This window comes from Artemia sp. Qi Xiang Cuo, chromosome 21 (assembly GCF_049724085.1).
Source record: "Artemia sp. Qi Xiang Cuo chromosome 21, ASM4972408v1, whole genome shotgun sequence".
Lineage (NCBI taxonomy): Eukaryota > Metazoa > Arthropoda > Branchiopoda > Anostraca > Artemiidae > Artemia > Artemia sp. Qi Xiang Cuo.
Genome location: NC_142814.1, coordinates 35,817,924 through 35,831,630, shown reverse-complemented (window position 1 = coordinate 35,831,630; position 13,707 = coordinate 35,817,924). Strand labels below are relative to the sequence as shown.

The 13,707-nt window shown below is 34.1% G+C and overlaps 1 protein-coding gene across 3 annotated transcripts in view; it reads left to right on the top strand.

Annotated features, from left to right (window-relative positions):
• Positions 1 to 13,392, top strand: part of LOC148939493 (neurotactin-like) — a 53,747-nt gene extending 40,355 nt beyond the window's left edge. For all 3 annotated transcript variants that reach the window (XM_089107081.1, XM_089107082.1, XM_089107080.1), the window contains exon 5: positions 13,166 to 13,392. In XM_089107081.1, coding sequence (XP_088963207.1) covers positions 13,166 to 13,377 — 212 coding nt within the window. In that variant the 3' untranslated portion in view covers positions 13,378 to 13,392. The remainder of the gene's footprint in view (positions 1 to 13,165) is intronic.
• The last annotated feature ends 315 nt before the right edge of the window (positions 13,393 to 13,707 follow it).

Genomic DNA, 13,707 nt, shown 5'->3' with positions numbered 1-13,707 from the left:
TTGTGTTGCTATTTGATGGCATAATAAATACGCACAGCTTGAAATACAAACTGTTTTTAGAAAAGCGCAAATGACTGTATGGTCTTTTGAAGATTCTGTGGGGTATCCCAACTACTGTTTGTGGTATTTTCTGTTCGTTTTATGTTGGCTTCATTGATTATTTAATTTACGATCATTTCGCAATACATTTATTCATCTATAGCATTATCCTATCTGTTATCTTTATATTTGATTAATAACTTGTAGATGAGAGATACGTAGGCGTTCGGTTTCAAGCAATTCATCTCCAGTAAAATAATCATTTCTTTATTTATAATTGTCAGAATTTTTTTTTCTGAAACATTTAATGTTGACCTATGAGACCGAGCATGGCATTTTATTTGACAACGTCATTCAAAAATACTCCTAAAATTATTAACATTTCTCTCAAGGCCGTATCAAGGGAGGTTAGGGGACTTAAACCCCCCCCCCCCCTCCCCAAATGTTTTTCCGACTCGTAAAATCATAACAAAAATTAATATATAACAAATTTATGATGGGTTTTTTAAAGTTTTATTTTGTGACCTTACCCCCCCCTCCCAAAAAAAAAGAATTCCCGGAACAAAATTCTGAATCCCCCCGGAACAAAATCCTGCATACGTCCCTGATTTCACTAGATGCTTTTGTAAGCAACCACCCAAATTCTAAGTGTCCGTTTGAACGTATTAATTTTTTTACTCACAGTAAAAATAGTCCGTACAAGATCCCGGTGGCAAATGACAAGCACCGGTGTATTATGAGGTAAAAATATGTGCAATATGCATGAGCTCAGCCATCCCTTCTTCATTCAACATTGACTCTCATAAAAAGAGGGTTGTCCTACTTTTTGCTACCTGGTGTACATCTCGGAATGCCACGTGTGCCACAAAGCTCCGCCACGCGCGGTACAGTTCTTTTGCCCTTGGAACACTTTTGACACGCTTGGCACGCGCCACCTGGTGGACGTTATTTCTGAATGTTGTCAACCCCTTGCTCATAAGAATGTAGTATAAAACAATTATCTCTAAATGTATTAAAACTCGAAAAAAGATATTTTGCTTCCTATTAGAAAAAACTGAAATTTTTCAAGTACAGAAACTAGCGCTGGGCCGTCGTGACATAATACAACTATTTTAAAGACAATTGTCGTGTCATAGCCGCTCTAAGCTTCCATTTTTAGTCTTAAAAAAAAAAAAAAAAAAAATCAATTCTCCATGTAGTAGGCTACAGGCAAACTAGCCAAAAATATGGGTCAACCCCAAAAAATTGCAACAGAAAGGATTTTTATACCATATTGTAGAGAAAAAAAACCCAACAACGTATCCAAACTTGCACATTCTAGGTGGACGCAAAGTTAGTTTTTTTTGCTTTTCGTGTCAATTTTTTCAGTTTTTTCTAAAAAAAAATGAACTGTTGGTAAATGTTCGTTTTTCTGTATATGAAGTACCGTCCCGATGTAAAATGAAGAACTGAGCCCGAAAATGAAAGCCAATTTGATGTAAAATGTACCAGAAAAAAGTTTCATAATCATCAGTATGTGATTTTACCCTTCTCATCGTTGTGACCTCTTTTTTTCTATACTATCAGAAGGCAACTATTCTGACATAAAATGATGAGCAGAGCCCAAAAATCAAATTAACCTAATGCAATGTCTACTAGAAAACCCGTTTCATATTCATCGATATGCACTTTTTTATTTTCATTTGACATGTTTTTTAGCACTTATTGTCCACTAATTCGTCGATCGTTGATGAAAAATTAAATAGATAAGTGGGCTGATAAATCATGGTTGGAGAAGACCAGTTAATGCACAGGAGGCAGCTACACCACTTTCATTTCCTTTTTAGCCAATAAATTATGTCGATATCTCGTCCCACACTTTGTCCAAGTAATGTTTCGGATGAAGCGGTAAGCTAGAAAGTCACAGTTGAAGATTAGCCTGAGTAATCATTTACTAAGTCACACTAATGCCCGTGTTTGATATCTTGCCATCTATAGATAAAAAAAAAGTCATTCGATATATCCGCCACATAACAAGCTAGAAAAGTTTCACTGCGAATGTTGTCCTTTCCCATTGAATTGATGTTTAAAAGTAACAGATCATTTTTGTTTGTGTCATGATTTCAACCGAAGATCTACAGTCTGAAATGGTAAGCTAATGTATCCAACCGCACGTAGTAAAAATCTTGGAAATTTATATCAAAGAACTGTTTTATCTTTATTCTTTTCACAGAGACTGAGAAGGTAATCGCGCGGATATAGAAGGAATTCCTTCTCTGGAAAATAAAGTGGTATTCATCGATAGGAAGAGACTGTAACTGCTCCAGTACAGAACCTCGAAAATGTGGTTCCAATACTCCGATATGGTATCTGTTGGGGTTCCACCCCTTGTTCTTTTTCTTTTCAGATAAATGACCCGTTTTCAATTTTTTAACCACATTTGCCTATAAGTTAATTTTCAATCGTAAGTTAAACTCTCGTCGTCAAGGCAACCATTTTACAAGAGTAAATAAGTTGATTCAATATTAGTTCGGTGTGAGTCACCGCATGGGCTTGCTACATTTCAATCCATTGATTTTTAAAATGTGCATAGAGCAAATTCAATTGAGGGACTTGATACATTTACGTTTGATCACGTTATCATACCCTGGAGCAGAGTGTACCGTGCTAGGGTATTAACATACTATATATTTACGGAATAGTAGTGGTAACCGCGGGCATTCAACTACAATATTTGGTGCCAGAAAGACTTCCCCTCCAGTAAGTGGTGTAGCACCATTTTCGCGCCAATATATGGTGACAGTCGTAGCTTACCACTAAAACAGTGGTGGCAAACATCGGTTACCACTAAAACAGTGGTGGCAGCAACAAAGGTCCTATCGGTAAAACTGATAATAAAAGAATTCTGCGTTTCCAAAAAGATGCGCTCACTTTTTTTTTAGGCCGGACCATCAGGTGATGGAGCCAGGGACGATCAGATCCAGGCTAACTAATTATTAGATCTAAAAACCGACAATTTAGCCAGGGAAAGATGGTCTGGTAAAAAAGGGGGTCACGACAACGAGAAGCGTAAAAATCTCATATTAATGATTATGGGATTTTTTTATATACCGTACACCAAATTTTACTCCATTTTCGCACTCTTCTCCTCTTTTTACATCGGATTAATAATTCAGTTCAAGAAAAACGAACAATTAACGGAACTTAATTTTTTTTTTTTTAGGAAAGTGAGAAAACTGACACGGTACGCAAAAAAAAAAAAAGAAAGAAAAAAAATAGTTTTGCGTCGACCTAGAATGTCCAACTTTGGAATGTTGTTCAGCTTTTTTTTCTCTACATGATGGTGTAAAAATAATTTCTATTGCAATTTTTTTGGGGTCAAACTCTAGTTTGCCTGTATTAGTAACAAGAAAGAAACATCCGAATTTGGGTATATTGGATATAAAAGTGCTAATTTTAAAATTTGTTAAATATTGTTATTGTCCGGTTTTAGTCAAATATATCTTGTAATCATTTTTCAGCCTGCTCACCTCCAAAAATGTATGTAAGTAGATATGAATTCTTCAAAAATTAAATATTTAGTATATTAAATATTTAATATTATTCACCATCCGCTAAACATGATTTGATATTTATTTAAATTAAAAGTCTTAGGATGTTGCACTAAAGAAGCTTGATGCTTTTCAATCAGAGAGCGTGCCTGGTACTTCTTCAAAACAGCCAATATGCATAGTAAGGTTTTAAAACAGATATTATATTTCTAAACATGTTTTTTTTTGTATAGTCCGAGCCTTGACGTAAGGCTAGTTGCGTAAGTGAGGGGGGCAAGTGTGGAAGTAGTTGTTGATCCACAAACATGTGAAAATCAGTGGTTATGTAAAATTTCAGCAATTCTGACCACGGAGCGTGGGTGAAATATTGATTACAAGATTTAATGTTTACGAGATATGATTCTTTCACATCTGTGATCTACGCGCACTAAATTAAATAAAAGCGATTAGAAAAGACATTTGCTCTCCAAGAAGTCAGGTTACTTCTTCTCTTAGCTTAAAAGATTACACAAGAGCACTTCCGTGTGATAAAGACGTCGATGCTGAATGGAGAAGGTGAAGAAAGACAATAACAATGTAAAAACTGACATGAAAAGAGCTTTCACCTTACTTCACCGAAGTTGAGCTAACACTTGTAAGTAACGTTGTAAGAAAATAAACTTTATTTCATTCATAGAACCGAAGCCCAAAATTCCTAAAATAAAGCTTCTGTTATCTGCAATGGTTTGCTTAGATAAATTTGGCTAGGGAAGATATTTAACTTTGAAAATATGATTTACAGTACATTAAAGAATATAAAAGACTTTAAGATATACAACTTGCAAGAACAATTTAATTGTAGTAGCATTGATATTTTGCAAAATATCTAATAATTAGGTATCACCCTATAAAACTTATTCTTTTCCTTCTATAGTTCTTTTCCTTCCGTTTTTCGTTTTCCTTTGTTCTTACTTTGGGAAACTGTAAGATTTTTGTGTATTTTTAAAATAACTGACGAATGGGCCAAGAGTGAGCTTCGGAGGTTTGGGTGCTTATTTCTTTTGCTGTTATTGTGAGGAAATATGATATTTCGTATCTATGCAGAAAGGGGCTTGAAATCTCGCTTGCGGGTTCTCAAACATGTTGATTTTGATGGCCCCCTTTTCATCAAGACTGCATCCCTTTTGTGGTACTATTATCTTTTTCTAAATTTAACGAATTTTCTTGTGCTGATGACTTTTGAGATGTAAATTTCAGATTTATAAATTTTATGTAGGTGGAATCGACATAAGAAGCAGACTTTCGGTGCAACATTTTCTTATTAAAATCTATTCTTGTCAAAACATTTTTTATTTCTAGTGATAAGGTTTTCTCTTTACTTACATTTAGTCACCATGAAAGTAGTAACCAAGGTACTATTTTGCTTGCTGCCATAGCAATTTCTATGTTATTCTGAGCCTTGTATACACCTTTTCAAAGAGATTCAGAGCTCCCTCACATTGTGTTATAGTATATTCCATCTTGTACTAGCTAGGGCTTTGCACAACGTGTTATGAAGGACAAATTGTTCTGACGCAATTTACATAGAAGAGATTTCTAGCTCATATATTTTTTGATAACTTCATAGGTGATTTGAATAAAAGGAATTCAAATATTTTGCCTATGAAATAGAAGCTAACTCAATTTGCGAAAAAGGTATTCCATTTGCACAACTCTGATCTGATTGAATCATCGCCCGACAATGAGATGTAATCACTGCTAAGCCTTTTTTTATTGCGAGAGGGTTACCCAATTTACATCTTAGTGTTAACTGACAGAGTTCCAAATACGAACATTTTGAAAAGCAGATAAAAAAAATCGGACACTATAATCAGAATTATTTGATTAACATTTAAAAAGGGGTAATGAGATATATGATCTGTATAATACACACGTAATTTTTAATAACTACTGTCAATTTAAAATAGGATCTAAAGTTCCCTTCTTTTCCCCATTTCTGAGGGCAGAGAGGGGAGGGGTCGATTTTGGAGGCCCGAAGGAGTTGTTAACTCAGGTAATTTGTTATAAATTCGAAAAATACCTAACGACGAATCGGAAATGTTTGATTAACATTTGCAAAAAAAGGAGCAATGAGATTTGCGAATTGGAGGAGATGGGGTGGTTGTGTACTGTATAATTCACAAGTGATGTTTTTGGGAGTAATGTCAATTCAAAATCGTTTTAGAAATATAACAAATTAACAACAAATGATTGAAAAGTATTTTGAGGGAGATGGGTTGCATGGAGGGTTGAGTTGCACGATGGGTTCAGTTAAAGGGAGTACAGTTACATGGAGGTTTAGTTAAATGGGGATCGAGTTGCTTGAGGGTTCAGTAGCACGAGGGTTCAGTAGCACGGGGGTTCAGTTGTACGGGGTTTCGGTTATACAGAGGTTCAGTTACATAGGGGGGGGGGGGGGTCAGTTGCATGGGTGTTCAGTTACATGTGGATTCAGTTACAGGGTGATTAGTTAAATGCGGTTGAGTTGCATAGTCTCATTGGAAAAAATTGGAGGTCATACTTAAACAGTTCTTTTAAGAGCTATTGTTATGGAAATGGTTCATTTTTGAATTGAAGCTATGCTTTTCTGACTGAAGATAAACATTTTAGTCAGAAAATGAGAAAATGTACACAATTCAAACAGAGAAGTGTGTTTTGACGATATTTTCTATAATTTCGTCTGAAAAATAGGAGTTCACGCTTAAAAAGTTCTATTAAGAACTATTTTTATGGAAATGGTTCATTTTTGAACCAAAACCACACTTTTCTAATTGAAAATATACATTATAATCATAGAATCGTGTATTGAAGATATTTTCTATAATTTCGTCTGAAAAATAGGAGTTCACGCTTAAAAAGTTCTATTAACAGCTATTTTTATGGAAATGGTTCATGTCTTTAGCAAAGTTAGCCATAGATAGTTGAAACTCTGCATAAATATCTTCATTTTTAGCCTAATTGCGTAGGTACTAAAGGAACATTGAAAATTTTTTCTGATTTTGTGTGTTTTCGCAAGAAAATAGCTGGTCATTAGTAAACTTAGCCATAGCTAGTTGAAACTCTGCATAAATATCTTCATTTTTAGCATAATTGCGTAGGTACTAAAGGAAAATTGAACATTTTTTCTGATTTTGTCTGTTTTCGCTAGAAATTAGCTGGTCTTTAGCAAACTTAACCATAGCTAGTTGAAACTCTACATAAATATCTTAATTTTTATCTTAATTGCGTAGGTACTAAAGGAACATTGAAAAATTTTTCTGATTTTTTGTGTTTTCACAAGAAAATAGCATGTCTTTAGCGAACTTAGCCATAGCTAGTTGAAACTCTGCATCAATATCTTAATTTTTAACCTAATTGCGTAGGTACTAAAGGAACTTTGAAAATTTTTTCTTATTTTGTGCGTTTTCGCAAGAAAATAACTGGTCTTTAGCAAACTTAGCCATAGCTAGTTGAAACTCTACATAAATATCTTAATTTTTAGCCTAATTGCGTAGGTACTAATGGAAAATTGAACATTTTTTCTGATTTTGTGTGTTTTCGAAAGAAAATAGCTTGTCTTTAGCAAACTTAGCCATAGCTAGTTGAAACTCTGCATAAATATCTTCATTTTTAGCCTAATTGCGAAGGTACTAAAGGAACATTGAACATTTTTTCTGATTTTGTGTGTTTTTGCAAGAAAATAGCTGGTCTTTAGCAAACTTACCCATAGCTAGTTGAAACTCCGCATAAATATCTTAATTTTTAGCCTAATTGCGTAGCTACTAAAGGAACATTGAAAATTTTTTTCTGATTTTGTGTGTTTTCGCAAGAAAATAGCTGGTCTTTAGCAAACTTAGCCATCTTCATTTTTAGCCTAATTGCGAAGGTACTAAAGGAACATTGAACATTTTTTCTGATTTTGTGTGTTTTTGCAAGAAAATTGCTGGTCTTTAGCAAACTTAGCCATAGCTAGTTGAAACTCCGCATAAATATCTTAATTTTTAGCCTAATTGCGTAGCTACTAAAGGAACATTGAAATTTTTTTTCTGATTTTGTGTGTTTTCGCAAGAAAATAGCTGGTCTTTAGCAAACTTAGCCATAGCTAGTTGAAACTCTTAATAAATATCTGAATTTTTAGCCTAATTGCGTAGTTACTAAAGGAAAATTGAAAATTTTCTCTGATTTTGTGTGTTTTCGCAAGAAAACAGCTTATCTTTAGCAAACTTAGCCATAGCTAGTTGAAACTCTGCATAAACATCTTCATTTTTAGCCTAATTGCGTAGCTACTAAAGGAACATTTTGTTGTATCTATTGGTATCAATATTCCGTTTTTTAGAGTTTCGGTTACTATTGAGCCTTACGTGCCTGAAATCATGAATTAGAATATTTAATTAGCTGTTTGGGTTTTCAGACATAGTTTTTTAGATGTTCATGGGTGTTAGGTTCCTGGAGGGTTTTATGACTCCTCCCTCCAATGAATTGAGATGGTTTTAGGACTCATCCCCCTAGCCATAACTTCATTCAACCTTGAGCGAAGATATAAAAGTTTGATGAAGTATTTTCTACTTAACAACTACATTAATAACTTCCAAGATGATGGGACTGTATGACACAGAATTTATCAGTTACCGAGAGTTCAATGACTCCTCCCCGCAACGACTTCCAAGGGTTTTATGACTCCTCCCCACAATGAATTCAGATGGTTTTAGGACTCATCCCCCTAGCCATAACTCCATTCAACCTTGAGCGAAGATATAAAAGTTTGATGAAGTATTTTTCTACTTAACAACTACATTAATAACTTCCAAGATGATAGGAGTGTATGACACAGAATTTATCAGTTTGAAAAAATCATCTTGTGGTGTTATATTTGAATGTGCATTTTTATTATTGTCTATGGAACTCAAAGAAATTGACTGTTATCATTGGATAGTGAACTATAACATGTTTGAGTATGATAAAAGCTTGTGGAGTACTACATTACGTTACATAAACAGACTGGGATTCTATGATAGAGTGATTACACCACTTAATAATACTGGTCAGGAACTGAGAAATGTTCAGGAGGAAGTCAGTGAAATTTGCAGCTTTTTCGGGGTTGAAGCACTCTACGTAAAGGGTAATGTACCTACAGATAAAGTTTTAATTCAAAAATGTGACCCTAGGATTCCACTTTTCAATCTAGAAGAGTTTAAGTGTCCTAAATTTGAAGGGGGTTATCACCGTCCTGAAGTCGAGGTTAGGTTCTTCGCGCAGTGGATACACAAGGACATACATGATCGTGATAAATCCATAAGACATGGTAAAAAAAACTATTCTATATCATGGGATTATCGTTTCTGGATGTTTAAGTGTGAACTCTATGTACTATTTTTATGTAAATATGTGGTGTTTTTTTGTTTTTTTTCTCAAAAAAATATGTTAATACGTTTCAGCAATAAATATCTTTAAGCTTAACCCGTCTTTATTCTTTAGAATAGTTTTATGCATTTCATTAAATTATGAAGAAATTGTAAGTCAGTAACAATAGCTTTCTTGAACTCGCTTCCTGCACACAATACAGATATTTAATTCAAGAAATCATAATAAAATTACAAGTAAGTAATAAAGTCTTTATTGTTTTCACCTATTGGATACACAATACTGAAATTTCATTCAAAAAATTATGAAGGAATTGTAAATAGGTAACACACTCATTCTTGAGGTCACCTCTTGTATACACAATGCAGAAATTTCATTTAAGAAATTATCAAAATTGTAAGTAAGTAGCAAATTCTTTCTTGAATTCGCCTATTGGATAAATAAAAAAAGACATTTCATTCAAGAAATTATGACAAAATTCTAAGTAAGCAACAAACTCTTTCTTGAAGTTACCTCATGGATACACAATGCAGAAATCTCATTTAAGAAATTATAAAAAATTGTAAGTAAGTAGCAAATTCTTTCTTGAATTCACCTCCGGGGTAAATAAAAAGAAATTTCATTCAAGAAATTATGACAAAATTCTAAGTAAGTAACAAACTCTTTATTGTTTTCATGACTTAGATACACGATGTAGAAATTTAATTCAAGAAATTATGAAAAAATTCTCAGTAGGTAGCAATTTCTTTCTTGAAGTCAACTCTTGGATAGACAATACGGAAATTTCATTTAAGAAATTATGAAAAAAATTGTAAGCAAGTAACAAACTCTTTCCTGAAGGCACCTCTTGGATACACAATGCAGAAACTTCATTTAAGAAACTATAAAAAAATTGTAAGTAAGTAACAAATTCGGCTGAAACGCAATTAGGCGATTACGCAATTACGCAATTAGGCTAAAAATTAAGATATTTATGCAGAGTTTCAACTAGCTACGGCTAAGTTTGCTAAAGACCAGCTATTTTCTTGCGAAAACACACAAAATCAGAAAAAATTTTCAATGTTCCTTTAGTAGCTACGCAATTAGGCTAAAAATTAAGATATTTATGCGGAGTTTCAACTAGCTATGGCTAAGTTTGCTAAAGACCAGCTATTTTCTTGAAAAACACACAAAATCAGAAAAAATATTCAATGTTCCTTTAGTACCTTCGCAATTAGGCTAAAAATGAAGATGGCTAAGTTTGCTAAAGACCAGCTATTTTCTTGCGAAAACACACAAAATCAGATAAAAATTTTCAATGTTCCTTTAGTAGCTACGCAATTAGGCTAAAAATTAAGATATTTATGCGGAGTTTCAACTAGCTATGGCTAAGTTTGCTAAAGACCAGCTATTTTCTTGCAAAAACACACAAAATCAGAAAAAATGTTCAATTATCCTTTAGTACTTTCGCAATTAGGATAAAAATGAAGATGTTTATGCAGAGTTTCAACGAGCTATGGCTAAGATCGGTAAAGACAATCTATTTTTTTGCAAAAACACGCAAAATCAGAAAAAATGTTCAATTATACTTTAGTACCATCGAAATTAAACTAAAAATGAAGATATTTATGTAGAGTTTCAACTAGCTATGTCTAAGTTTGCTAAAGACCAGGTATTTTATTGCGAAAACACACAAAATCAGAAAAAATGTTCAATGTTCCTTTAGTACCTACGTAATTAGGCTAAAAATGAAGATATTTATGCAGAGTTTCAACTAGCTATGGCTAAGTTTGCTAAAGACCAGCTTTTTCTTGCGAAAACACACAAAATCAGAAAAAATGTTCAATGTTCCTTTAGTACCTACGCAATTAGGCTAAAAATGAAGATATTTATGCAGATTTTCAACTAGCTATGGCTAAGTTTGCTAAAGACCAGCTATTTTCTTGCGAAAACACACAAAATCAGAAAAAATGTTAAATTTTCCTTTAGTACCTACGCAATTAGGCTAAATATTAAGAAATTTATGCAAAGCTTCAACTAGCTATGACTAAGTTTGCTAATGACCAGCGATTTTCTTGCGAAAACACACAAAATCAGAAAAAATGTTCAATGTTCCTTTAGTACCTACGCAATTAGGCTAAAAATGAAGATATTTATGCAGAGTTTCAACTAGCTATGGCTAACTTTGCTAAAGACATGAACCATTTCCATAAAAATAGCTCTTAATAGAACTTTTTAAGCGTGAACTCCTATTTTTCAGACGAAATTATAGAAAATATCTTCAATACATGATTCTCTGATTATAATGTATATTTTCAATCAGAAAAGCGTGGTTTTGGTTCAAAAATGAACCATTTCCATAAAAATAGCTATTAATAGAACTTTTTAAGCGTGAACTCATATTTTTCAGACGAAATTATAGAAAATATCGTCAAAACACACTTCTCTGTTTCAATTGTGTACATTTTCACGTTTTCTGATTCAAATGTGTATCTTCAGTCAGAAAAGCATAGTTTCAATTCAAAAATGAACCATTTCCATAAAAATAGCTCTTAATAGAACTGTTTAAGTATGACCTCCAATTTTTTCCAATGAGACTCTGCAACTCAACCGCATTTAACTAATCCCCATGTCACTGAGTCCGCATGTAACTGACCCCCCATGCAACTGACCCCCCCCCCCCATGTAACTGAACCCCTGTATAACCGAAACCCCGTACAACTGAACCCCCGTGCTAGTGAACCTTCGTGCTACTGAACCCTCAAGCAATTCGATCCCCATTTAACTAAACATCCATGTAACTGTACTCCCTTTAACTTAACCCATCGTGCAATTCAACCCTCCACGCAACCCATCTCCCTCAAAACACTGTTCAACTATTTGTTGTTAAATTGTTTTTATTTCTAAAACGATTTTAAATTGACATTACTCTCCAAAAAAACACTTATGTATTATGAAGTACATAATCACCCCATCTTTTCCGACTCTCTAATCCCATGACTCCTTTTTTTGCAAATGTTAATCGAAGATTTCCGATTCGTCATTAGGTATTTTTCAAATTTATAACAAATTACCTGAGTTAACAACTCCTTTGGGCCTCCAAAATTGACCCCCCCCCCTCCCTGCCCTCAGAAATGGGGGAACGAAGGGAACCTTAGATCCTATTTTAAATTGACAATACTTATCAAACATCACTTGTGTATTATACAGATCATATATCTCATTACCCCTTTTTAAATGTTATTCAAATAATTCCGATTATAGGGTCCGATTTTTTTATCTTCTTATCAAAATGTTCGTATTTGGAACTATATCAGTTAACACTAAGATGTAAATTGGGTAACCCTCTCGCAATAAAAAAAGGCTTAGCATTAATTACATGTCGTTGTCGGGCGATGATTCAATCAGATCAGAGTTGTGCAAATGGAATACCTTTTTCGCAAATTGAGTTAGCTTCTATTTCATAGGCAAAATATTTGAATTCCTTTTATTCAAATCAACTATGAAGTTATCAAAAAATATATGAGCTAGAAATCTCTTCTATGTAAATTGCGTCAGAACAATTTGTCCTTCATAACACGTTATGCAAAGCCCTAACTAGTACAAGATGGAACATAGTATAACGCAATGTGAGGGAGCTCTGAATCTCTTTGAAAAGGTGTATACAAGGCTCAGAATAACATAGAAATTGCTATGGCAGCAAGCAAAATAGTACCTTGGTTACTACTCATGAACTCCTTGATGTTATTTTTGGCTAACAGTTTTAGTCTATAATTTTTCATTTCTAATTCTTTTATGTCACTAATTCTTGTTAATGGTTAGTTATGGTTCATCCAGAAATCCTACTAGGGTGGATATTATTTGTGATGGCCAACTTGCTGCAAGACAGCTGCACAATTTTTCTTTCTGATATCTATGTTAGTATTTTTGTAACTTTTGAAACTCACGAAGACAAATAGGGGGGGGGGGGAGGATTTTACTCATAATACGTTGGCAAAAATCTACCTTAATCATTGAAAATGTGCCTTTGGGCCTTCCCCCCAATTTGTGACTTTGTACCTGTAATAGGCCTAAGAGAAAATGATATGTCTTATTTGGCCTCATTGGCGATTTCTTCAACGGAAAAAAATAACCGCATGGTTTACCTCAAAAACCCTAACACAGGCTTAAGTCAACGAATGCCAAGTGTTATTATTCAATCGTCATTCATGATCTAATGTGTATGATTTTCATGATCTATTTTGCATGACCAACTGAAGGGCTGCTGGAGAGCTTCCTGAAACTATTCGTATCCCATGACTACACCAACCGAGGAGGTGCCTACTTTTTGCCACCTGGTGTACATTTCAGAACGTCATATGTGCTGCTCAGTTCCGCCACGCTCAGCACAGTTTCCGGTGCACTTGGCCCAGTTTACGCCACGCTTGGCATACTTATACCTCGTTTGACACGCGCCACCTTGTGTACATGATTTTTCAAAGTGGACGCCCCCTCGGCGCGATCGGCAACCTCGTCTTACCCAGTGTCTCCCAAACTGTTGATATATACTTGCCTCTTCTTATATTTTCCTAACGCTTTGTACACTCGTGAAAAAATGAGTGTACCTTAATAACAGTCAAAATACCTTCTTTTTTTGGTACGTTCACAAAATAATGATGAAAGAGAAATAAAATTCTTTACAAAAAAATGCTAAATAAGAGTTTGCAGAATAAATTATATTTATTTGGACCAATGAGAAGGATGAGATTGTCTGTACTGAGATTAAACATTATTATCATTTGGCTCTCTTGTTTTTCATTTT